This window comes from Salmo salar, chromosome 13 (assembly GCF_965601325.2).
Source record: "Salmo salar chromosome 13, fSalSal1, whole genome shotgun sequence".
Classification (NCBI taxonomy): Eukaryota; Metazoa; Chordata; class Actinopteri; order Salmoniformes; family Salmonidae; genus Salmo; species Salmo salar.
In genome coordinates, this window is record NC_138303.1 from 93,062,883 (window position 1) to 93,089,988 (window position 27,106).

At 43.3% G+C, this 27,106-nt stretch overlaps 2 protein-coding genes across 2 annotated transcripts in view; one reads left to right on the forward strand and one right to left on the reverse strand.

The window, feature by feature from the left end:
* The window catches only part of LOC106568226 (lysine-specific demethylase 2B), a 51,125-nt gene extending 30,425 nt beyond the window's left edge, over positions 1-20,700 (reverse strand). Inside the window, exons 1-12 of the mRNA XM_082960456.1 lie at positions 19,956-20,700; positions 19,227-19,371; positions 18,284-18,362; positions 18,087-18,133; positions 17,452-17,630; positions 17,253-17,359; positions 14,015-14,108; positions 13,453-13,606; positions 13,137-13,252; positions 8,392-8,518; positions 7,654-8,063; positions 7,456-7,542 (exon numbers count right to left, since the gene is read on the reverse strand). Coding sequence (XP_082816582.1) covers positions 7,456-7,542; positions 7,654-8,063; positions 8,392-8,518; positions 13,137-13,252; positions 13,453-13,606; positions 14,015-14,108; positions 17,253-17,359; positions 17,452-17,630; positions 18,087-18,133; positions 18,284-18,362; positions 19,227-19,371; positions 19,956-19,988 — 1,578 coding nt within the window. The 5' untranslated portion in view covers positions 19,989-20,700. The remainder of the gene's footprint in view (positions 1-7,455; positions 7,543-7,653; positions 8,064-8,391; positions 8,519-13,136; positions 13,253-13,452; positions 13,607-14,014; positions 14,109-17,252; positions 17,360-17,451; positions 17,631-18,086; positions 18,134-18,283; positions 18,363-19,226; positions 19,372-19,955) is intronic.
* A 93-nt stretch (positions 20,701-20,793) lies between these two features.
* LOC106568227 (calcium release-activated calcium channel protein 1) lies at positions 20,794-23,042 on the forward strand. The gene is made up of 2 exons (XM_014138381.3): positions 20,794-21,211; positions 21,515-23,042. Exons 1-2 carry the CDS (start codon positions 21,098-21,100, stop codon positions 22,073-22,075), a joined length of 675 nt encoding a protein of 224 aa, XP_013993856.1. The 5' UTR covers positions 20,794-21,097; the 3' UTR covers positions 22,076-23,042.
* Positions 23,043-27,106: the final 4,064 nt, after the last annotated feature.

The window sequence follows — 27,106 nt, forward strand, 5'->3', positions numbered from 1 at the left end:
AATGTGCTTTCACCGAAAAGCTATTTTAAAATCGGACATAGCGAGTGCATAGAGGAGTTCTGTATCTATAATTCTTAAAATAATTGTTGTTTTTTGTGAACGTTTATCGTGAGTAATTTAGTAAATTCACCGGAAGTTTGCGGGGGGTATGCTAGTTCTGAACGTCACGTGCTAATGTAAAAAGCAGGTTTTTGATATAAATATGAACAAAACATGCATGTATTGTATAACATAATGTCCTAAGATTGTCATCTGATGAAGATCAAAGGTTAGTGCTGCATTTAGCTGTGGTTTGGGTTTATGTGACATTATATGCTAGCTTGAAAAATGGGTGTCTGATTATTTCTGTCTGGGTACTCTGCTGACATGATCTAATGTTTTGCTTTCGTTGTAAAGCCTTTTTGAAATCGGACAGTGTGGTTAGATTAACGAGAGTCTTGTCTTTAAAATGGTGTAAAATAGTCATATGTTTGAGAAATTGAAGTAATAGCATTTCTAAGGTATTTGAATAACGCGCCATGAGATTCCACTGGCTGTTACGTAGGTGGGACGAAATCGTCCCACTGGCCCTAGAGAAGTTAAATTCTCTGGAAACATCTCTGGTGGACACTCCTGCAGTCAGCATGCCAATTGCACGCTCCCTCAAAACTTGAGACATCTGTGGCATTGTGTTGTTTGACAAAACTGCACATTTTAGAGTGGCCTTTATTGTCCCCAGCACAAGGTGCACCTGTGTAATGATCATGCTGTTTAATCAGATTCTTTATATGCCACACCTGTCAGGGGGATGGATTGTCTTGGCAAAGGAGAAACGCTCACTAACAGGGATGTAAACAAATGTGTGCACAAAATTTGAGAGAAATACGTTTTTTGTGCGTATGGGATCTCAGCTTTTTAGCCTACTCGAGTATTTCATATCTATTGCTTCTGATATTGCTATGTAACCCAGATTATTGTCTCTTTCCAATTATACCTGACAAATTGTCAATTTTTGATACTTTATATATTCCTTTTTAATATGCATCGACTCCCCATTTGCCAGTCTCTAATTAACTATCTGCTTGCACCTGTTGCGCCTGTTATGCACATCATGTGTTTTAAGTACGTGTCTTCATTTGTTTGTACAGCACTGATGAAGGCATGAGGCCAAAACGTATGCTCAGTTTATTGAATTTGTTTTATTAGCACCTTGCACTTTCTGTATTATTTTGAGTGTGGATTAAATTAATGATATTATTTTTGCATCTTGGCCTCTTTGGGTTATGCCTCTTTATGGTTGAGTGCAAGTACTTTTTGAACTCTACAGATACTCTTCCACGCACTAGCCACCTTTCATTCTATCCTGAGCTAACCCTCATACTGACTTTCTATCTATTATTTCAGCTCGTGAAACATGGGACCAACACTTTACATGTTGCGTTTAGATTTTTGTTCAGTGTATAACCTAGCTGTGTACAGTATATGGGGATGGGGCACGAGCTATACCAGAGGAAATGTGGTTACTGTGAATTCAAATGGCAGGTATCCAACAGGCACTTGTTTCCATAGCAACCCACGGTACAGAACATGTGTTACTTTCCCCCCATCCTGTGATTTTCAGTTGGAAAGGGCATGTACTAAGGAAATGCAGGTGAATGCTGACTGACTGCTCAGAGCTACACCAGCAACACTGGGTGTGTGTACTGCTTTATATTTCTATCTGAAGAGCATTATGCAAAACACAATATGTGAGTCAGAATAATAACAACATTGAAATTGCTAATTCACTAATCCCTTTGATCCTCATACTAAATCACTAAGCTGTGCACACTCCACCTCCTCCCTATCCTCACTCAATGACCAACCAGCGGGACTAACAGGTTTTGCAAGAATAAAACCACAAACCGCTTTGGAAAAATTTGCATGATGTAATGAGGTGTTTGAATTCAATAGAATGGTTATGTCATCATAACATTCTCCACCTAGCCTAGTGAGAGCAGTAGGAAGAGATGAGAGAAATCAGTGATCACAATTACAGCGAGGAATGGAACAAAAAACAGCCACAGCCAAATCAGGTGTATCAGATTTCTATAGCAACATCAGCAGTGCACATTTTCCAAGGATCAGCATAGCAACAACAAACGTCCTACTATTCCTGTGGCATGCAGGGAGAGATGGGTAGCCAACCAAGTGCTGCTACCACTGGACAGAGAAAAGGCAAATAACCTATCAGCAAAGAACATCAGGGTCAGAGGCTAAACCTTGCCTTGTTCTAGACTTATCCTAAAACAAGTGTACACCAAGCAGAGTGGCTAGGCTGGGGTGATCAGAGATCTAGGCAAAATTATATTTTATTTTAGATATTGGGGGCATCGATAATCTGTGGTGGAATCCAAGGATCTCTGTTTGGATTACAGACTCGGGGCCTGACTGAGCCAGAGAGGAAGTGCAGATAACTAAAGAAGACTCGTTTTCTTATGCTCCCTCTTGTCTCTCTGTGGCAGACATACAGTGCATTCGGGAAGTATTCAGACCCCTTGACTTTTTCCACATTTTGTTACATTACAGCCCTATTCTAAAATTGATTAAATCGTTTTTTCCCTAAAATCAGTCTACACACAATACCCAATAATCACAAAGCAAAAACAGGTTGACATTTTTGAAAATGTATTTAAAAAAAAAAAAGTAAACTTTGTCACAAGCGCCGAATACGACAAGTGTAGACTTTGCCGTAAAATGCTTACTTACAAGCCCTTAACCAACAGCGTAGTTCAAGAAGAAGAAAATATTTACCAAGTAGACTAAAATAATAAATAATAATAAAAAAGTAACTCAATAAGAATAACAATAACGAGGCTATACTGTATACAGGGGTCACGGGTACCGAGTCAGTGTGCAGGGGTACAGGCTAGTTGAGGTAATCTGTACATGTAGGTGGGGGCAAAGTGACTATGCATAGATAACAAACAAACAGCGTGTAGCAGCAGTGTACAAAAAGGGAGGGGGGGTGTCCAATGTAAATTGTCCGTTGGCGATTTTATGAATTGTTCAGTCGTCTTATGGCTTGGGGGTAGAAGCTGTTGAGGAGCCTTTTGGTCTGAGACTTGGCGCTCCGGTACCTCTTGCCGTGTGGTAGCAGAGAAAAGAGTCTATAACTTGGTTGACTGGAGTCTCTGACAATTGTATGGGCTTTCCTCTGACACTGCCTATTATATAGGTCCTGGATGGCAGGAAGCTTGGCTGATGTACTGGGCCGTTCGCACTACCCTCTGTAGCGCCTTGCGGTCAGATGCCAAGCAGTTGCCATACCAGGCGGTGATGCAACCGGTCAGGATGCTCTCAATGGTGCAGCTGTAGAACCTTTTGAGGATCTGGGGACCCATGCCAAATATCACATTTACATACAGTGCCTTGCGAAAGTATTCGGCCCCCTTGAACTTTTCGACCTTTTGCCACATTTCAGGCTTCAAACATAAAGATATAAAACTGTAATTTTTTGTGAAGAATCAACAACAAGTGGGACACAATTATGAAGTGGAACGAAATTTATTGGATATTTCAAACTTTTTTAACAAATAAAAAACGGAAAAATTGGCCGTGCAAAATTATTCAGCCCCCTTAAGTTAATACTTTGTAGCGCCACCTTTTGCTGCGATTACAGATGTAAGTCGCTTGGGGTAAGTCTCTATCAGTTTTGCACATCGAGAGCAATATATAGTCAGCAATATGTTTGAAACATCAAATCGCAGTATCGGATCGCAATACATATAGAATCATAATACATATCGTATCGGCACCTAAGTATCGTGATAATATTGTACCGTGAGGTCCCTGGCAATTCCTAGCCCTAACATAGTGTTCTATGATCTGTCCTGTCACCGATCACCTCCTTGACATATCTATCACAAGCAACCATAGACAATGACAGAGGATCCATTTGCCCACATCAAAAGTCATAACCCAACAGGTTACCTGACAGCATTTTGTGATTTTCAAGTTAACCTGCCTCAAAGGAGTACGGATCTATCGCTGTCTGATCGGACCTGACCCCAAAGGACCACAGACCTTACATGAGAAAATATGTTCCAGACAGCCCTCCACATTGTCCAGAAAATCCCCTCGTCTCCCAGCAACACAATAGGATTGGGAATCCTGCAGAGCAGTGACAGAAGGGTGTAAAACTCTGTCTAAAAAGAGGAAGGGAAACTAACTTTACAGAACCTGAACTGACCCATCAGTCAGTCTCTGGAAGCTGGGGTCACTGAGTGACATAAGATGTTCCTCATCATATCCCAAATGGAGACTGTACAGGAAGCATAATATCTCCAGGCAAGGTCATGCAATGACAGAAATGTAGCTTATCCATCTCATCAGCGTCAAAGCCTTACATGCCTAGAAAGTTTGTCATCTGTAAACTATGTAATGTATTACCAGAGCACACAAGTAGGTATGTTATGTAGCTAGCTAGTAGGGCCCTGTGATTTGGTTAATCATATCACATGACATGAATTTTAACCTTTATTTAAAGCTTTTTTATCAAAGCTGTCCCATTTTCTTTTTATGTCAGATGGTCCAGAACCATCCTCAGACAATTGCTTTTATTTTTGGTCTAATTCTCATTTCTGGAAAAGGCTTAAAATAATGGTGAAAATCCAGGTCATGTGACATGATTAACCAAGACATGACCCTAGATCTAAGTTATGATGATGAACATTCCTCTACAAACCAGCGTGCTATTCCTTAGCTCAGCAAAGCTGAGGTTCAGCAGAGGAGTTGGAGTATGTGCCACAGTGTAATAACCTACTGCGTCACAGGAAGACCTGCTCAATTTGAATAGCCCATATCCACACAGGCACACGCCCAATCAGTCATACAGCACAAACAAACACAATGTGTGATTTTAGATAAAACACCACTGCTGGTAAACCTCAAGAGGAAACGCAAGCGAGGAATAATAGAGTCAAGGCTCTCTTAGACTGAAGCACTGTGAGCGCCCAGAGGTACTGTCAAAAAAGATAGCTCGTGATTTATTTTAGGCTACTTCGTGAAAATGTATGTATGGCGATCAAAAAGGTTTGTTGCCAATGCCCCCCCCCCCCCCAAAAAAAAACAGTTGTCCAAACATTGCCACTGATATTGTGGGCTTCTGGGGGATTTACAAGCCTAATTCATTTGCTCTTGATATACCTCAAAGGCATTCATCTCAATCAATCTATCATCTCATAGGCACTGTAAAAAAATATATATATAATCTGCAACCAGACCGTTGAGATGGAGGTGATATGTTTAGTTTTTTGGAACCCCAAAAACATGCACATCCCTATCGAACAGGAACACCACGTACAAATGCTGTGTTGATATCAACAGGGAGGACAAAATATCTTCCGCCATCTCATCTGTGGCAGGATCGAAAAGAATCAAACTGTATCCAATGATAAATACACTCACAGTCAGTGTATAATTGGAAGGGGCTGTGGAATGCAGTGCTATGACTATGTGGCAGAGGAGTCTATACACAAACACAATCTTCCTCAGCGTTTACATGCACAATCTCCTGGCTCATTTACGTGCCATAGCCAATTCATACGGTACACATCAACTATATTCCCTCATTATCATACACAATTGCAGGCACAATAAATATATTATATGCATCAGATGTATTCTTCCCTGTTCATACATATGAACCTATTAAATATTAATCTCTAATCTGCATCTTTCTGCCTGATCTCTCACACACATTCTTGTTGTTTATCTCGTTTCTCTTCCCTGTTCTGGAACAACCAGTAGTTTCCCTGAGGACTGACGCTGCTGTCTGAACGGTCTGTGCCATCTCACCTCCTTACTGCATTTCTCAGACACACACACACACACACACACACACACACACACACACACACACAACCTGTAAATCAACCTACAACCAAAGGGAAGAAAATAAAGAACACAAGAAAGGAGGCTAACACAGAAACAGAAGCAGCATTTCTCTTCAGGTGGCTCCCTTTCCATACAACAATCAATCACTGCTCAGCTCAATTAACTGTGCCTCACACACAGACACATTCCTCTCCTCTGCTATGTCCCGAGGAGTTCAGCGCGCTAACCAACCTGCTCAGCCTCTGAGTCGTAATCCTCATCGTCAGTGCTCAGCGACATGGCCATGGCTGCTTTTCATACCCTGACCAACTCACAGCAAACTGACATGGCTGCAGCCCACCCCAGCCTGAGCCTCCTCCTCATCCAGCTGCTGCTGCCGTCTACCGCACAGCCCTCCCTCCTGCTCCACAATCTTCCAGCAAAGGCAATATACACAGCAGAGCAGAGCAGGCTAGCTCATGAATAGGGAATGGCTAGGTCTCTGGGAGGGAGGAGTATAGGGAGACAGTGCAGGGAGACAGTGCAGCCAATGGGGAGACCATATGCAGATAAGGTATTTGAATATGTGCAGTGGAGCCCCACCTTCTTCCAGTCAGGAAGGAGAATGCAGAACCAGTTTGGGGATATTCCTACATGAGCAGGATCACTGGGAAGGAAGACCAGACAAATTCAGCCAATAGAAAGAGACAGATGGTGTTTTATTCCAAAAGGAACACACAAAGAGCCCACAGAATCAGCAGCTGGCCTTTAAATTGATCAACGACGTGTAGGGGGAGCAGCAGACCACAGATTTCTATGATCAAAATTCATCCCATATGCAGCTTTGTGCTACTGTGTCCACATCACACTTCTTTGTGAGGGATTGATCTAGTCTGTTGCTTTCCTGCCTGCCCGCTGCATCAGTGAATCTGGCTTTGATTGCTCTGCTCTGGCTTCTACTTTATGTCCAGCTGTACTGTGGTTGGTTGGAGCTTTTAATGCAGTACAGGAAGTTAAAGATCAAAAGGGGCTTCACACAGACCATTTTCTATCATGAGGCCACTCCTCCCCATTCTGTCTTAGTCAATACAACAGTAGAAGTGATGTCTAATGAGATGCAGTGACACAATTAAGCATTTTTGGACTTCGATACAAAAGAATAAATCAGACTTATTTGCAAATGATTTGTCAAGCTAATCAATAGGCCTAGATAGATCACCCATAAGGAGCATAGTTTTAGTTAACCTTTTATCAGTAAACTCAAAGCCCTGACTTGGTAAACAAGATCACGCAGAACAGTGTTAATTATCCAACAATGACAGACACTGTGGATGAGACCCAGCTGTGACATGGAAGAGATGAGGAGCAAAAAAAATACAGAAAATCTCATTATCTCCCTCGTTAGGCAATTCTGCAGCCCGCTAAATCAAAATTATGCAAATAAGTACAACCACTGCTCTAGGGAAGAAGATAATCTAGTTTGAGAGAGAGGAGAGAGAGACACACGAGTACCAAAATCACGACATACACCCTGCTCTACTAGGCCAAGACAGAGTATGAATGTGGGCAGGCTTTCAGATGACAGATACAATACTGAGGCTACAAACACCGCATTCTCACCGTGGCAGACTTCTTGGGCCAGCACACCACAGGTACACCAGTGGCAGCCATTTTTGGATCATCGTCTTCATGTTCCTTCAAGACAACCTGGGGAACGGATAAAAGAGTAATGGAAGTTCCTGTGTTTTGTAATGGTACGTCCAGATATTTACACAGAGACAGAAAATACATTAGAGCTGAGCTGGACGAGGCACATACCTTCATGTCATCCAGCAGGGCCTGGGGGTCCTCCATGCCATCTGGGACACATTTCTTATTTTCAGGGAGTGCTTCCAGCTTCTCCACCAGGGCCTTAAGGCCCTTCAGTTCAAACTCAGTCAAATGAGTCCATTTACTCTGAGACTCTGAGCCTGGCGAACCAGAGGGGGTTTTGGGGAACTCTGGAGGCTGGATGGAGGTGGGGATGCAGCTATCATCCAAGGCAGCTTTGAGAGGCTGAGGAGCGCCTGGTTTACCCTTCCTGTTATCAGGAGAGCAGGGGTCATCAAATGCTGACCTGTCACTCCGTTCATCTCGTTCCTGCTGCGTCTCGCAGGAGTCCTCCTCATCCATGTCCTGACTCCGCGAGTCAGAGGAGGGGCTCTCAGTGCTCAGCTTCGTCTCCAAATCTGAAGAAGTGCAGGAGGAGGATGAGAGAAGACTAAAGGACCAGTCTGATGTGCTCCATGTGTAACCATTACGGTCAGATTCTAATTTCTGTCACTTTCATCATGCTAGCTATCATTTCTGTGATAACGCAGTCTCACTGATTAAACAGAGGTCAGAGGTGTTATAACATTGGCTCTTAGCAAAGGATTAGAGTGTTACCCACTTGTGAGTGGTAATTACAACAAGAGTGCAGGGCAAGAGCTCTCAGGATAGAAGAAAGATTGAAGCAGCATTCATGGACACACCCAGGGCATTGGTTAAACAGCTCCATTAGTTGGGCTCACTCACCGATTAGCAGAGGCTCTCTGTGAAACTCCGGAGCGAGATGGGAGCGCTTGGTCAGGCAGTGCACGTACCTCTCCAGGACATACCAGCACATCTCATTGTAGAACGGGTAGCGGAACTTGGAATGAACCTGAAACGAGTTTGGAGAGAAAATGTGATTAAGAGAACAAAAGTCTCTAAAAAGACAATGAGGGTAGTCATTCCCATGTTTAGTCTGCTACCATTTTGTAATGATTAACAAGAGTTAACACCTAATCTTCACTGTAGGTCTGGTGGTTTATTTACTTCCTTCTGTATTAATGCTCAAGCAGTAGGCCTAATGTCTGGGACTAGACAGTTATCATTTACTCTAGGCAAAAGCATGACGATCGCCACAGGAAAGGCAGACCCAGAATTACTTCTGCTGCAAAGGTAAGTTAATCAGAGTTACAAGCCTCAGAAATTGCAGCCCAAATAAATGCTTTACAGAGTTCAAGTAACAGACACACCTCAACATCAACTATTCAGAGGAGACTGTGGGAATCAAGCCTTCATGGTCGAATTGCTGCAAAGAAACCACTACTAAAGGACACCAATAAGAAGAAGAGACTTGCTTGGGCCAAGAAACATGAGCAATGGACATTAGACCAGTGGAAATCTGGTCTAATGTCCATTGTGTCCGTCGTGTCTTCGTAAGACGCAGAGTAGGTGAACGGATGATCTCCGCATGTGTGGTTCCCATCGTGAGGAGGAGGTGGTGGTGTGATGGTGTTTTGCTGGTGACACAGTCAGTGATTTATTTTAGAATTCAAGGCACACTTAACCAGCATGGCGACCACAGCATGTCCAAACTTTTGACTGGTACTATATAATACAAAAGTATGTGGAAACACTTTCAAATTTGTAGAGTCGGCTATTTCAGCCACACCCTTTGGTGACAGGAGTATAAAAATATATATTTTTTAAAGCACACAGCCAAGCAATCTCCATAGACAAACATTGGCAGTAGAATGGCCTTACTGAAAAGCTCAGTGACTTTCAACGTGGCACCGTCATAGGATGCCACCTTTTCAAAAAAGTCAGTTTGTCCAATTTCTGCCCTGGTCAACTGTAAGTCCTGTTATTGTGAAGTGGAAATGTCTAGGAGCAACAACGGCTCAGCTGCAAAGTGGTAGGCCATACAAGCTCACAACAGGACTGCAGAGTGCTGAAGCGCGTAAAAATCGTCTGTCCTCGGTTGAAACACTCCGTATTCCAAACTGCCTCTGGAAGTACCGTCAGCACAATAACTGTTCGTCGGGAGCTTCATGAAATGGGTTACCATGGCAGAGCAGCCGCACACAAGCCTAAGATCACCATGCGCAATGTCAAGCGCCAGCTGGAGTGGTGTCAAGCTTGCCGTCATTGAACTCTGGAGCAGGTCAAACACGTTCTCTGGAGTGATGAAGCTTACCAGACGAGCTAAATTACTTCTATGCTCGCTTCGAGGCAAGCAACAGTGAAGCATGCATGAGAGCACCAGCTGTTCCGGACGACTGTGTGATCACGCTCGCCATAGCCGACGTGAGAAAGACCTTAAAACAGGTCAATATTTACAAGGCCAGACGGATTATCAGGACGTGTACTCCGAGCATGCCCTGACCAACTGGCAAGTGTCTTCACTGACATTTTCAACCCGTCCCTGGCCGAGTCCATAATACCTACATGTTTCAAGCAGACCACCATAGCCCCTGTGCCCTAGAACACCAAGGTAACCTGCCTAAATGACTACCGACCCATAGCACTCACATCTGTAGTCATGAAGTGCTTTGAAAGGCTGGTCATGGCTCACATTAACACCATCATCCCAGAAACCATAGACCCACTCCAACTTGCATACCACCCCAACAGATCCACAGATGACACAATCTATATTGCACTCCACACTGCCCTTTCCCACCTGGACAAAAGGAACACCTACGTGAGAATGCTGTTAATTGACTACAGCTCAGCATTCAACACCATTGTGCCCTCAAAGCTCATCACTAAGTTAAGGACCCTGGGACTAAACACCTCCCTCTGCAACTGGATCCTGGACTTCTTGACAGGACTGCACGGCCAAGTACGACTCCAATACCATCATTAAGTTTGTCGACGACACAACGGTGCTAGGCCTGATCACCGGCAACAATGAGACAGCCTATAGGGAGGTCAGAGAATTGACAGTGTGGTGCCAGAACAACAACCTTTCCCTCAACGTGATCAAGACAAAGGAGATGATCGTGGGGTAAAGGAAAAGGAGGGCCAAGGACGCCCCCATTCTCGTCGATGGGGCTGTAGTGGAGCAGGTTGAGAGCTTCAAGTTCATTGGTGACCACATTACCAACAAACTATCATGGTCTAAACACACCAATACAGTCGTGAAGAGGGCACAACAAAACCTATTCCCCCCCCCAGGAGACTGAAAAGACTTGGCATGGGTCCTCAGATCCTCAAAAGGTCCTACAGCTGCACCATCAAGAGCATCCTGACTGGTTGCATCCCTGCCTGGTACGGCAACTGCTCGGCCACCGACCTCAAGGCACTACAGAGGGTAGTGCGTACAGCCCATTACATCACTGGGGCCAAGCTTCCTGCCATCCAGGACCTCTATACCAGGTGGTGTCAGAGGAAGGCCCTAAAAATTGCCAGAGACTCCAGCCACTCTAGTCATAGATTGTTCTCTCTGCTACTGCACAGCAAGTAGTACCGGAGTGCCAAGTCTAGGTCCAAAAGGCTTCTTAACAGCTTCTACCCCCAGGCCATAAGACTGCTGAACAGCTAATCAAATGGCTACCCGGACTATTTGCACTGGTCTGTGGCGGTTTTTCATGGTTCGGGCTAGGCCCCTTAGTTCCAGTGATGAGAAATCTTAACACTACAGCAAACAATGACATTCTTGACGATTCTGTGCTTCCAACTTGGTGGAAGGCCCTTTCCTGTTTCAGCATGACAATTCCCCAGTGCACAAAGCGAGGTCCATAAAGAAATGGTTTGTCGAGATCGGTGTAAGAACTTAACTGGCCTACACAGAGCCCTGATCTCAACCCCATAAAACACCTTTGTGATAAATTGGAAAGCCTACTGCGAGTCAGGCCTAATCGCCCAACATCAGCTTCCGACCTCACTAATGCTTGTGGCTGAATGGAAGCAGTTCCCCACAGTTCCCCACCCCCACAGACTACCTCCATATTGATGCCATGATTTTGGAATGAGATGTTCGACTAGCAGGTGTCCACATACTTTTGGTCATGTTGTGTAAGAAACTAGTTGAACAATTCAACTGCATTTGATAGAGACAATGGTTAAGTTAAACACACACTGGCAAACCAGAGGCCCTGTTCAAGGCCAAGCTCTTCCATTCATTCCCATCTCTCCAGGGAGACCTTGCCCTCTCAGACACAGCAGCATGATCTGATTCCCACTCTCCTCTTAGAAACACAGCTATATTTATCTCGCTGAGATGATTTCACACAGATCAACACTTTTCAGTGATAATCCTTTCTTTCTCCAGCTCCATTTCTGTGTTGAGGTGTAAAAATAGAGTGAACGCAACGTGCCAAGCCCTGGGGAGCATATGAAACTGTCTGTTTCTCTCATGCCTCTTTTCCAGCAGAAACAAAAATAGTACTGTACTTTCAGCAAAGCTGACTCTTCCAACCAGCTATCCATCATAACTGAGAAAGCTACATTTAGCCAAGTATCCATATAAATCTCAAAGCCTGCAGGACTTGCATCCATATCATTACAGCAACTACTCCCATCTTATTATTGGAAAGAATACCGGAATAAAAATAGTGAAATATTTCTAGACATTCCTCTAATTAGGTCATATACAGTACAAACACATGCATACACACAAAAGCAATAGGCTCATATACACTATATTTCATCAACATAAGAAGCCCCTGGGAGTTTATGTGAAAAGAAGAGAAACACTCTTTCCTTTAAGTATTTCAGTCTCAGGCTGCCAGTATGTAATCTCAGTTAACCCAGAATTTAAATCTTGCGTAATTTGATCAGCTGCGTGGGTCCATACGGTTTGGTTTGCGAAGTCTCCACTCTAGCAAAAAGAAACTCTCAGCCAAAACCCCCTCCCCTCACTAATTGAACCTGTGTTTATCACCCCTGGAGTTTAAAATTGCTTAAGCACCGCCTTGGCCCAATTATACGTCCAAATAATCAGTGTCAGATTCTTCGGTATACGCGGAGGATCTCTCCATGAGAGATTAAGACAATATGATACAACAAGCTCCATGATTCATTTCTGCCCTTTTAGTGCTGTATTCTGATTTTACATGAACCGCTGTCACAGACTATTTCCACATGAATATGGATGGATTTTTTGCGGGCACAGACCTCATCCACGCCATCATTAGCACATCAGTCTGTTTCTCAATTGGATGGTAATGCAAATGACAGAATTTTCAGCACTTGGGCCTTTGTGTCACATTCCTGCCTTGTTTCAATCCCTAGCTTCCCAACTTCTTTCATATACATTTAGGATTTCACCTATCCAGTTCAGATCTGTAAAAAAACAGAGGTAGGGGCTGAGGAAGGGACTATTCAGTTCTCATACTCATTGACATAGCAAACTAAGTGACCTAGACTTGTTTGTATGAGGTTAGGCGTTTTCCCCATCGATCTTCATTGTAGAGACACAGTTTAGTTTCACTAATGGTTTCACTAATGGAGAAGGTCAGAGGCGGAGTGAAGCGTCAGTACTGGAACACCTGTATGAGACAGCCTACCTTAGTCCTGTTCTCTATCTCATAGATTGAGAGTTGCATGGGAATGTTAAAGCTGTGCAGAATGTTGCCTCCGAACACCAGTGTGTCCTCGGGGGTGTAGACTGCATGAATCCAGCCTGAAACGGGACAGCCAGCCAAACATCATGAGAACCAGCTGACCCACTCAAAACATGCTCAGGCAGACAGACATGGTATGCCCAAACATGTTCTCAAACACATGCCTGAATAAAGCAGTGAGTGTACTGTATGGTTTGTTACAATGATAGTAATGATATTATGATAGGAATAGATCAAAACAAAATGCTAGGCAGCTCACCGGAGGGGATGAAGAAGGTGTAGCCCTGTTTTAGCTCAACTCTCTGGCAGCCATCTACACGATCTCCCAGGAAGACGTCACTCTGCTTGCCTGACAGAACCCAGTCCTCATACAGGGCAAGGTTATGAGGTGTCGGAGGCACCAGCCAGAACACCTGAGCACAGGACAGGGAGTTAAAATTTGGGGATGTGGCTTTGGTTGTCATCTAAAAACAAGGGCCATATATTTCCCAAGGTTACAGGTTATATAGAGAAGTCAGCACATTTCGGAGATTTGCTCATCCATTCACATAATGTTCTTCCCCCTCGCTTCCTCTTTGACCTTTGCAAGTTTATATAATGTGATCCGTCAAAGGTGTGCATATGGACAACCTAGCAACAATCCTCTGATGTCTGCTGACTCTGCAGCAATTGCTGAGACAAACATGGAAGAGGTTCATTTGTAGCGCCTCTACAGAAATAGGATACATGTACAGTACCAGGATTGGGGGAGGGTATACCAGAGAGCCTCAGGATGCACTATTTTGCCACATACAGTCTGGAAAACAAACATGACAACTTACCTTTCCTCCCTTGAAAACGTGATACCACACAGACGTGCCCCCGAAATCAATGTGGAAGTCAGTATAGCAGCCCTTCACGCTCATCAAACAGTACCTACAGAGGGACATGAGAGGGGTGAATGATGACCCACTGCATCTGAATAGTTATGACGAACCTAGGGGAGCATATTTATTTTGTTTGACAGCGTAGATATTAAGAGCGTTGGGCCAGTAACAAAAAGGTCCCTGGTTTGAATCCCTGAGCCGACTAGGTGAAAAATATGTTGATGTGCCCTTGAGCAAGGCGCTTAACCCTGATTCCTCCCGCAATTCGCTCTGGATAAGAGCATCTGCTAAATGACTAAAATGTAACTAATAAGACTGTGGGTTAGGGGCTGAGCTGAATGAACATCAGAAACTGAAAGGGGGAAATAAAAGATGTGCAGTATGGCCACCAAGTATGGTCACCAATTATATCAAAACAGTGTGTTAGAAATGTTAAGTGAGCTCGTTTTTTGTTCATTGTTCTTACCCCAGAAACTATACAGTAATTGTACCATTTCAACATCCCAGCTGTGCATTGTACAACTGAATATGAAAGCTATTTGGATGAAAATGTCTTTGTGATTAATTTCTAAGAAACAAGCAACTCAACCACAATATCTGTTTGAAATCCGCTACTCTCTACTGTACTACAACTGCCAGTACCCTATTCCAACAAACACCAACAAAACAATCAGTAACCACAAATAAGCTAAGAGAACCGCTCACAACAGCCTCTCCTCTGGAAGTTCATTGTGGAATGATTAGGGCTCCGTGGGACATAAATCATTCAGTAATTCAGTGAGATAAGAATGAGAACAGGTCTATTAATAGAATGGGACCCGACCACTGACTCCAGTAGCCTCATATAAACCAGAATGTTTTACTATAACGCAGCAGTAATCAATGTAAGCTCGCGAAATCAGGCGACTTGCGAGGTTATAACTCCAGGGCTTCAGTGGAGAAAATGGAACACTATCATTTACGACCGGGACGATACCAATATCGCAATATTTTTTCCATGACAAAACTGAAAACACGAAGCAGATAAAACTCTTTGGTCCTTTAAAAACCATCTGTATGTAACATAATGTGCTATAGCTTGGGAAATAAATGAATGTGACTGAATGACAACATAATGATGTTTGTTTCCAACATTAGTGCTGTTTTCCTAAAGAAGTTAAATCCACTTCGTGTTTTGTGTCCTTGACACGATACTAATGAGTATCGCGATACTGGTATCATCCCGGCCATACTATCATTACATGGCACAGTATTGTTAGAGCCACAGTCATGATTTTTGTTAGGTGGTTTGATTTGTATGTAGGCTACTGTAAAATGGTGCATCTGTTCTCCTGGTATCATTTTGCAGCCAGCACAGTTAGTCTACGCTCAAGGTTTATCAGAATGAAATCAGCTAATAACAAGTGCATACCACACAGAGTGTGTGATACATAAAAAAGGCCAAATAAAAAGTAGGGACGAGACGATACCAGTATCACAGCCCTAATGTTGGAAACAAACATCATTAGGTTGTCATCCAGAGTAAAAAAAAATTATAATTCCAAGCTATAGCACACAATATTTTAGAGTTTTGGTTCGCTTCATGTTTTCATTTTTGTCATGGAAAAAATGGTGATACTGGTATCATCACAGCCCTAGTAAAAAGGCTGTGATACTTCTACTGTGGATATGCAGGGTAGAAATTCCACTCTTCAAGCCATGGGACATCCAAAATGAGTGATGAATAAACCATATACTAATTCTATACCTGGCACTGATCAACATAAACCCTGGTCCTGATGCAGGGGGAACAAACTCTCTTGGCAACATGAGTCCGCCAGGAGCCTCAATAACACCAGGCAGCTGATCAATACAAGCTTGTTTGCCTCTTCTGATCCAGTCAGTAGCAGTAGCTCATAAAATACAGACCACTTCCCATCCTGTCAACACGGGTCATTGTGTCCATACATATCATTTGATTTGGTCTTGTTACATAAGTCTATGGTTAAGATATAGTTCTCCAGCCCCGGCTGACTCTTACTGTATGAGGCCAGTCAAACAGATACAGGCTTGTCATCCATCCCACAGCAGTGTATCTGCACCTTCCCACAGAGACACCGGAGGAGAGGGTTCACATGGGCTGGAGACCGGAGTATGACCTTGACTGAGGTAATGGTGGAAACTGCCAGTGTAAGCACATTATAAATGCTCCCACTCAGAGGGAGGTCACCTCATCCACATACACACATATCACCGACACTCAACAGAACAAGTCGAGACGCATAATACTGTATGGCTTACAGACTTCACTGAGGGCCCATCTGCTGAACCTGTGAGACACTCACATAATCACACCCACAGATCCCCAGCCTATTGCACAGCAGTTTGCAACTCTCCTCTGGACAGAGAGCAAGCAGACCCTGGGCTATAGAAGCCCAACATCCCACTACAAAACACCACTCACGATCAATCACACCAGCCCTTGAGCGTCTCCATTAAAGACAGGGTAAATAAATCAAATGACATGGTAGAGTACTCCCGACATCTCTCAATCTGAACAGCTTTTCCCAATAAAAGACAGAAACGTACCCGATAGCTATTCCTCTCTCTGACCCGGTTCGCTCAGGACCACCCCCCACCCCACCCCCCACGCGCTGGTCACCGACCAGACAGGAGAGAACTGCTCCAGATTTTATTTCTGCCCTGCACCATTAAGTAAAAAATAGAGAGGAGTGAGAGTAGAAGGGGAGAGAGAATATTAGAGTGAAAGAGAGAGCAAGAAAGAGAGAGGGGAAGAGTGAGGGTGAAAGGGAGGGCACAATTGGCTCTTGAATGCCCTCTATGTAATAATGCTGGTAGCTGATTGGCTGAGGAGGAGCCATGAAGTCACTTCGGCATCCTGTGAAGAACCGCCCTCTACCATGAAAGAGCCCTGCTGCCTAGCAACCATCTAGAACCATCAGAGGAAGTGAACGACAGCAGGGGCTAAAGGAGAGAGGGCAAAGGGACTTTGGAAAAAAGAGGAGTAAGCTAATATTTCCTCCCAGCAAAGCAGCAATTTTCTCACAGCTTTTTAAAAGAAACTTTGGCCTGTGCTTCAGCGTTTTCCTGTTATGTACAATCAACTGCATTTTTGTAACAGGTCCACACATCAAAAGAAACTTTGACATTGCACACAATAACTAACTGAATTTCTAAATGACAAATTACTTACTTCTGTACTTTGGGGTACTTCATCTCTGAGATGACATTAGTGGCTTCAGTTTGTCTTTGTTTAAGTTTAAGGGGCCACATGTTGTCCACCCAGTCCACTAGATCCACCTATAAGAGAGAGTTGACAGTTGGCATTCAATATCAAATTTGCCCTTGTTCATAATGGATAAATGAATCAAAACCTGGCGGTGCCATCTTACCACAGTGGGCCTCTTGACGAGGTTCTCCAGTTTGGTGTGGCTGAACTCCAGGCTGATAACGTTAAAGAGTTTGTCCCGCTCCTCCTCAGGCGTCTCATAGTAGCGGACAAACTGGGCCATGCTCATCTCAGAGCCTTTCTGAGTGCTCACGTCCATCACATCAACGGCACGGCGGCTACCTGCAAACACAAACACAGCAGTCTTACCGTAAACCTGAACACTACCATGTCACATGAGAGATCCTATTAGAGGTCATTTAGCCTAATAAAAAGTGGCATTTAACTGTATCTGATTTCAGTCTGACTTTCTGTAATATAGATGGATAGGCCTATGTGTATTGTGTCTGCACTGGACATTTCTGAAATGCATCTTGGTAAAGTGAGACATCTAATGTTTGTTCCATAAGTGAAAGAACCCTGCATTACAGGCTTAAAAACAAAAGTTTCCAATCAACACCCACACACTTTTTGACTTGACACCTTTTCCGGCAGCATGCTTTTCATTCATCAACAAATGCAGGGTATTGTTGAGTACAGTGTGGGCACTGCTGTCCAAACTAAATGATGAGTCTAAGAGAAGTATTTATACAGTGAAAGGAATATGTACCATGCCTAATATTTAAAAGATAGACTTACCAACCAAACCCTTAATCTCACTGACGGTGAACTCCGGGTCTGGCATTCTGTATTTTTTCAAGAATAAAGTCAAGATAAGCATATTACCTTCAAACCGTTCCACAAAACCTAATATTTAACCAAGGCAAACAAGAACATTTAATAGGCTAAATAGGACTTTATTGTTCACACGTCTTCATATTGTACTCATCTCTCACCTGAGCCCCAGTCCATCTTTGGCTTTGAAAATAAGAGGGGTCTGAAGTGCTTCTCTTTGAACATACTCATAAGTGAAATCTGAGAAGAAAAAAAGTGTAGGTATTCATTATAACTTCACTCTGCACATGGTACAGCAGAGTACAATTTGTGTGTGTCTCAATGGCTGCGTTTAGAAAGGCAGCCCAATTCTGGTCTTTTTTTCACCAATTGGTCTTTTGACCAATCAGATCAGCTCTGAAAAACATCTGATCTGAAAAGATCTGTTGTGACTGGTCAAAAGACAAATTAGTGGAAAAAATATCAGAATTCAGCTGCCTGTCTAAACACAGCCATAGATGTGTGAGGACATCCTGCACAAATACGGATTAACCAAATGGAACTTCTCCCCTAATGTGTGTGAATGCAATGAATGAAAAGGTAGAACATTTTAAAGGCCCAATGCAGACATTTTTATCTCAATATCAAATAATTTCTCGGTAACAATTAAGTACCTTGCTGTGATTGTTTTCAATTAAAATGCAAAAAAATATTAAAATACAGTAGCTTCTTAGCAAAGACCAATTTCTCAAGCAATCATTTTCCTAAGACTGTCTGGGAGTGGACTGAGTGGGGAGGGGAAAATGGGAAAACTAGCTGTTATTGGCAGAGGTTTGGGATGCTCTTTCTTATTGGTGTATTAACTAATTTACCACCTGGTGATGTCACTAGGCACACCACAACTCCATCCTACCAAAACAGGCTGAAATTTCAGGCGGTCTTTTCAAACAGCTCTTACACTAAATGGGCATTATCCCAGTATTATTCCAACCTCAGTGTGGAAATATATGAAATACAAGAAAATGACGTTTTTGACTGCACTGGCCTTTAAGCATGTGCACCAGTGAGGGGACAGTGAGTGTGGTTGGCTGAAATTACGAATTAAACATTTAATTTTAAAATTACCTTTGCCGTCCATCAACTGAACGAAATGTCTGTTGTACGAATTGCTAACAAGTTTCTCCTCCAGATTAAAACCCCTGACATTTGCAATTTCTTCAACGTCAGAGAAGTCCTCATTTTCGTCGTACATTGTCCGGCAGATGGAGCGCTAGTAGAGGAATGAAAATACAGGTTATAAAAGTACGAGTCAATATTTATCACGTCTTACCAATAATGTTCTCAAAATAGTAGAGTATATAATGAACATGTAAGTATAGCTTTGAATAAAGGCGGTCGTTTCAAACTAGAAAAAGCATAGGCCAGGCAGTACATTATCTTCTGTAGGCTCGAGAGAGATCACAATAAAACAGTGGTGCACGTGGCTATGCTGTATTTGTGGTTGTAGGTGGGCCTTTAGCTGCAAACACCTTTACAGATTAAACAATGCTAGTTAATAACCTCAATCGTTATGTCAAGACAAACATTAACATAACGTGCTAAATTGCACAATAACAACGTTACGCAGAGTCTAAGTGGGCTTGTGAATGACGTCTATCATTTACCAAGTAAAATATAGCCTAAGTAACTACATAAAGCTGACGTTTGTCAAATTTTAACAAAACATGACATCTTCTGTTCTGAGGGTCATTGAAATGATGATAAGCTAGGCTACCACTGATATTTTAGCTAAGCTAGCTAGTCCAGTTAAAAGCGAGGCTAGCTATGCTAGAATAGGGTAATAATGCTACACACCAGCTTGCGTCCAGAATCTGCACCAGCTTCCATGATCTGAGCCCTTGCCTAGTGTATCTTTCAGCCCTTCATTTAAAAATGATAATAATCACATTTAAACTAATTATCACTGCGTTTCGACTCAACTAAGTGGTAACCATATTTGTTTTGTGCTGGATAACGTCACCGACAGAATCAAAACATTGTTGGACAACGTCATGCGTCACCTCCCACACTACTTATTCTTCACGTCAACTATGAAAATAGTTCTGAATGTATAACAAACAAATGCTATTACATTTATTTATCCGACTATTTTGCGGTCTGTCATAGACCTGCAATTGCATGCACAACAAAAGCTGCTTGTAGTCCGCATGCATGCTCGCTCTAGTTTAGATCCCTCAATATGGATATATTGCATGCATGTACGCTACTGGGCACAATGGGCAGTGGGAACATTGTCTAAAATGATTCAATTGATTATTGCAAATTGTTAGTTAGTAGCTAGACATTTGTATCAACGTGTCATGCGAATGGCTAAATTATAATCGTCCACAATTATAATCGTCCAATTATAATCGTCCTCTATTATAAATAATTTGCAAGTATAACTGACACTGTTTGGTTGGCATTCTTCACCGGCATATGTTTCAGATAGGCAGGTTCTATTTTCCAAGAGTGGCCCTGCATGACTGACTAATGGCAGTAACCAAGTTATTTTAACCACTATAAATATCGTTTCAGGGTAACTAGTTACCATGTGAAAGTTAAAAGTATTTTTTTTGTATGATCCAACTAACTTATTATACTTATTGTGGATAGGCAGAATTGTGCGTAGTTTATTAAGCTTTGCCGCAATGGCTTATGGGTGCAGCCAGCTCGAGCGAAACAGCAGTCTAGGTGTTCGGTTCAGAGGCGCTGCAGAAGAAGTAGACGGTATGAAGTTTAAACAGCGTTATGCTTACAATACTTTGCCATTATTTAATGTCAACATAGCGCTAGCGAAATTCGATTGAAAGTATCTGAACTGCTGCCAATTTCTACATCAATTTATTTGGACAACGAGGATGTTATCTCTGGCTAGCTAACGCCTATCGTCATTATTAAACAGCCACATACGAATCAAACAACGCCTGTTCAGTCTATTCAATTTCAGCGGCACAATGAGTCTGAACGAGCATTCATTGCAAGCGCTGTCTTGGAGGAAGCTTTACTTGAGTCGAGCAAAACTGAAGGCTTCCAGTCGAACGTCTGCTCTACTATCTGGGTTCGCTATGGTAAGGAATATACTCGCCCAAAGATGCATTGCAGCAAAGGCAAGTCTTTGATGTCCATAGCAGGATGACGGCTAGGCATCATCCAAAAGCAGAATCCTTGTGTATTCATCTCATGTTGTATAGATTCTTTGCACCCCATAGTTTTGCATTGCAGTTTTTCTTCATTTGGGAAGATCATGTCTGGATGGAATTTTGACAGCACGTTTTTCCCCCTTTATAGAGCTCTAGTTCCAGACGGTCTGTCTTGAATGCTAATTTTCTCTGATACATTTCATACTGTTACTATCCCTTTCTCCTCTCTAGGTAGCAATGGTGGAGGTTCAGTTGGACACAACCTATCCTTACCCACCTGGTCTCCTCATTGCCTTCAGTGCCTGCACCACTGTGTTGGTGGCCGTTCACCTTTTTGCCCTGATGGTTAGTACCTGCATCCTGCCTAACATTGAGGCAGTCAGCAACGTTCACAACCTCAACTCAGTGAAGGAGTCTCCACATGAGAGAATGCACCACCACATCGAGCTGGCCTGGGCCTTCTCTACAGTCATTGGCACCTTGCTCTTCCTGGCTGAGGTTGTACTCCTCTGCTGGGTCAAATTTCTACCCATTAGGCCTAAGAACTACAACCCCAACAATGGGACCATATCTGCAGGTGTGGCTGCTGCCATCACCTCCACCTCCATCATGGTGCCTTTTGGCCTGATATTTATAGTATTTGCTGTACATTTCTACCGTTCCCTTGTCAGCCACAAGACAGACAGGCAGTTCCAGGAGCTGGAGGAGCTATCCAACCTGACCAGGCTGCAGAATGAGCTGGACGGCAGAGGGGAGTCCCTCATGCAATCCCCCAGCTCTCAATTCCCTTAAAGACTGACCACTCTGACAAGATAGATATCTCTACCACGCCAATACTTTTGCCATTAGTTTGACATTTCTATTAAAAACACATAATTTATATGAAAGTGTTGTGCTACTCACTGTTTGAAATGTTCACATTTCTAGATTTTTTTACTTCCATATAACTGTAAAACTATGCCACTTAACGCATGTACACATTTTCAACAGAAAAAAACACCACTGTCTTAATTGGCACTTGGAGCATTGTATTGTGGACAGTTTTTTTAAAAATTCTATTTACCTTGCCGGTAATAATGCATGGGGCTGAAGAGGGCTCTCATTAACAATCTATTGTGACAAGATGGCTTTCTTTATTGTTATGAGCACCACTGAAGGTCTTATGGTGTTTAAGACAACTCTGAACCTCGCAAGTTAAAATTTGCGTAGAGCTTCCTATTGGACGATTCCGTATTCAACCTAATGTTAAGATTTTTTGTTTTTAGAGTTTGTTTGATATTAATATGTAATCAGCCTGCTTAAGTTATTTGTAGTCCAAATGTTACTGCATAAACTCAACAAATAGTTTACATAGTATTGAAATAAACATTTTGTACCATGGTTGTCTGAACAATGTTTTTGTGACATAGAAAAGCTATTTTCACTGCTGCTTAAACAGTGAATACAGAAATGAACTGCACATATTCTTTCTCAACACAATTTGCTTCGTAAAAGGTGTTATGTTGCTTTCATTTCCTGTCAAAAGTGCACCCTCTGACTTGTTTGTACACTGAGTTGGTAAATATAGAAAAGTTTGGTCATACGCACATCCTTAAACCATGTAACCATTTGCTTTTTGTTTTGCTTCTAGGAGAAATTTTTTTAATACCTCAAATTGCCATTGGGGAATGATAGACAGATGGCGCTGTGACCTCATTACAAGTCTGATCATGTTCAGTGGTCCTGTTTCAGAGAAGTAAAGTTACTAAGATGTTACTCATGATGTTGTGCTCTCTTTATTTGTTAAATTATGGCATTTTACTACGTGTCCAAAGATCAACAGAGATGAAGCACTTTAGGGTGGTCCTCCTGTTGTCCTGTGGTATGTCCTATTCACTGTGGTATGTTGACTGTGTTTCCATTAAAACTGATCTTACATCCAACAGATGTACCTTAAGCAGAGAAAAGTGGGACACCTCACCATACAGTGAATTGATCATCACCAGACCTGGGTTCAAATACATGTATTTTATTATTTGTTCTTTATTTTCAAATAATGTGGCCTGAAGCAATTACTTATTTTGGAAGTAATTTAAAAGTATTTTCAAATACCTGGGTTAAATGCATGGAAGTGTATTTGAGGACTTTCAAATAGCTGCCAATACTTTCCAAATACATTCCAATATTCAACTACTTCTCGTTTCAAATAAATATCAGAATACTTTGAAATGTATGTGAAAGTAATTGAGATATTTGAAATAGTATTTTAACCCTGGTCTGCTAGGGGGCTCAGCACCACATCTGCAACACCCAGTAAAAGACAAACTTTTAAATGCTTCAAAATACAAAGTATTTACCTTAGGAGTTGTGTATATTGTTGTTGTTGCCTCTTCTCTTCCAAAGTCCGACACTGTTCCACATTTGGCCACTCTGTCCACCCAGAAGCCCTCATAAAGCTGACCTTTGTCCAGGTAAAATAACTTCCCATGCCCATACTTCCAATTGCCTTCATACCGTTTTTTTCCTTGATTCCCTAATTTGTGTTGAAGCCAATCTCAAAACCTGACATACTGTTATAGTTTACACCCAAATCCAAACCGAATTCATTCAAGTTGTTTCACCAAATACATTTATGAACTAATCGCTGTAGCCACAGTAGTAACAGACTTGTCTGCAATATTTCGTTCTTTCAGTGTTTGATTGAATTACAGACAAATTGTCAAAGTTGGGGACAGCTCATCTACACTAATAAAGATGCATGCAAATGTAGGCTACAATTACTTAATCTACCTCACCTCTCCATTTACACACTGGAAATAAACTTTGTCTTGAACGCACCCGTGCTGACAGTCATGAGACTTCCATGTAAGGTAATATGCCCCTTCCTAGACGAAACATGCCCTGTCCGTGATGTTTGTCTTCGGCCATTCTCCCTCATATACAGTATAGTGGGAAAGGAAAACAAGTGTAGGTCCTATAGCTACATCCTTATTACCTGTTGAAAGATTTTTAAGAAAAAGATGGAGAGAACCAGTCACGGCCCATGGGTCTAAATGATGACTCAGTAAAAGAGAATTTATGCTTGATCCGAAGGTGGTCGGAGGCGCGGTATGGATGGTGTGACGCAATTGCCGAACCTCTTGAGACATTCAGTGGCCAAATTGAGCTCTGTACCGCATCGCCGTGCATAACGAAAATGTTTTAACAATGCAGAGGGATCCGTATAGTTCCGCATTGACATGATTGGTTGATGGTAAGTGGGGGCGGGAGGTCTAGTATAAACACAAACTCACTTCCTTGACAACTTCCTTCACAACAGCTCTGCACTGTTCCGTGAAGCGCAAGAAGTGTGAATGCCCTACAGAGGCCATATCACCCTAAATGCTACACGGCCAATGCAGATGGAGGGTTGACCATGGAACGCCTTTAAACCTAGGCCTAATACCTCAAAATAAATGATGTGTGCAAAATCTAGGCTGTGTCATGCAACAGTACCATGCTTCTTACTCTCCAACTAATCCCCTGTGTATGCCTCTAACCCTAGGAAGCTCTTTGCTACCTTCTCCTCCCTCCTGAATCCTCCTCCCCCCCCCCCCCCCTCCTCCCTCTCTGCGGATGACTTCGTCAACCATTTTGAAAAGAAGGTTGACGATATCCGATCCTCGTTTGCTAAGTCAAACGACACCGCTGGTCCTGCTCACACTGCCCTACCCTGTGCTTTGACCTCTTTCTCCCCTCTCTCTCCAGATGAAATCTCGCGTCTTGTGACGGCCGGCCGCCCAACAACCTGCCCACTTGACCCTATCCCCTCCTCTCTTCTCCAGACCATTTCCGGAGACCTTCTCCCCTTCCTCACCTCGCTCATCAACTCATCCTTGACCGCTGGCTACGTCCCTTCCGTCTTCAAGAGAGCGAGAGTTGCACCCCTTCTGAAAAAACCTACACTCGATCCCTCCGATGTCAACAACTACAGACCAGTATCCCTTCTTTCTTTTCTCTCCAAAACTCTTGAACGTGCCGTCCTTGGCCAGCTCTCCTGCTATCTCTCTCAGAATGACCTTCTTGATCCTAATCAGTCAGGTTTCAAGACTGGGCATTCAACTGAGACTGCTCTTCTCTGTGTCACGGAGGCTCTCCGCACTGCTAAAGCTAACTCTCTCTCCTCTGCTCTCATCCTTCTAGACCTATCTGCTGCCTTTGATACTGTGAACCATCAGATCCTCCTCTCCACCCTCTCCGAGTTGGGCATCTCCGGCGCGGCCCACGCTTGGATTGCGTCCTACCTGACAGGTCGCTCCTACCAGGTGGCGTGGCGAGAATCTGTCTCCGCACCATGCGCTCTCACCACTGGTGTCCCCCAGGGCTCTGTTCTAGGCCCTCTCCTATTCTCGCTATACACCAAGTCACTTGGCTCTGTCATATCCTCACATGGTCTCTCCTATCATTGCTATGCAGACGACACACAATTAATCTTCTCCTTTCCCCCTTCTGATAACCAGGCGGCAAATCGCATCTCTGCATGTCTGTCAGACATATCAGTGTGGATGATGGATCACCAGCTCAAGCTGAACCTCGGCAAGACGGAGCTGCTCTTCCTCCCGGGGAAGGACTGCCCCTTCCATGATCTCGCCATCACGGTTGACAACTCCCTTGTGTCCTCCTCCCAGAGTGCTAAGAACCTTGGCGTGATCCTGGACAACACCCTGTCGTTCTCCACTAACATCAAGGCGGTGACCCGATCCTGTAGGTTCATGCTCTACAACATTCGCAGAGTACGACCCTGCCTCACACAGGAAGCGGCGCAGGTCCTAATCCAGGCACTTGTCATCTCCCGTCTGGATTACTGCAACTCGCTGTTGGCTGGGCTCCCTGCCTGTGCCATTAAACCCCTACAACTCATCCAGAACGCCGCAGCCCGTCTGGTGTTCAACCTTCCCAAGTTCTCTCACGTCACCCCGCTCCTCCGCTCTCTCCACTGGCTTCCAGTTGAAGCTCGCATCCGCTACAAGACCATGGTGATTGCCTACGGAGCTGTGAAGGGAACGGCACCTCCATACCTTCAGGCTCTGATCAGGCCCTACACCCAAACAAGGGCACTGCGTTCATCCACCACTGGCCTGCTGGCCCCCCTACCTCTGAGAAAGCACAGTTCCCGCTCAGCCCAGTCAAAACTGTTTGCTGCTCTGGCACCCCAATGGTGGAACAAGCTCCCTCACGACGCCAGGACAGCGGAGTCAATCACCACCTTCCGGAGACACCTGAAACCCCACCTCTTTAAGGAATACCTAGGATAGGATAAAGTAATCCTTCTAACCCCCCCCCCCCCCCCCCCCCCTTAAAAGATTTAGATGCACTATTGTAAAGTGGTTGTTCCACTGGATATCATAAGGTGAATGCCCCATTTTGTAAGTCGCTCTGGATAAGAGCGTCTGCTAAATGACTTAAATGTAAATGTAAATGTAAATATTCATCTCCATACACTGAATAAACAGCATCTTTCATTATCAGCAAAAATATTGTAATCAGATTAGATACTTTTGAAAAATTAGATGATTACTTCGAGGATTACTTTTACATTCAGAAAATATGTTTGCAAGAAAAAAATCGGACACTACTGTTTTCTCAATGACATTCAAATCAGCATTGAAAACATGCGAAAGTTTAAGTTTGTTCCAGCTGAGCGAGTCTGACCACAATTCAGAGACCACTATGATGACACACCAAATGAGTTTGATCAATCGCGGGAAAAGAGCCGGAATAGGCTTTTGTAGGTTACAGTCCAAGCTATGTCGTCCAATAGAGAGACTGCTGTCGTCATCCAAAGATTAACGAATTTCAATAAAC

Excerpts from the sequence above, each read along its gene's own strand:
- LOC106568227 (XM_014138381.3), top strand. The coding sequence starts at position 21,098 with ATGAGTCTGAACGAGCATTCATTGCAAGCGCTGTCTTGGAGGAAGCTT. Across the intron at positions 21,212-21,514 it reads TACTATCTGGGTTCGCTATG|GTAGCAATGGTGGAGGTTCA; the intron begins GTAAGGAATATA and ends TCTCCTCTCTAG.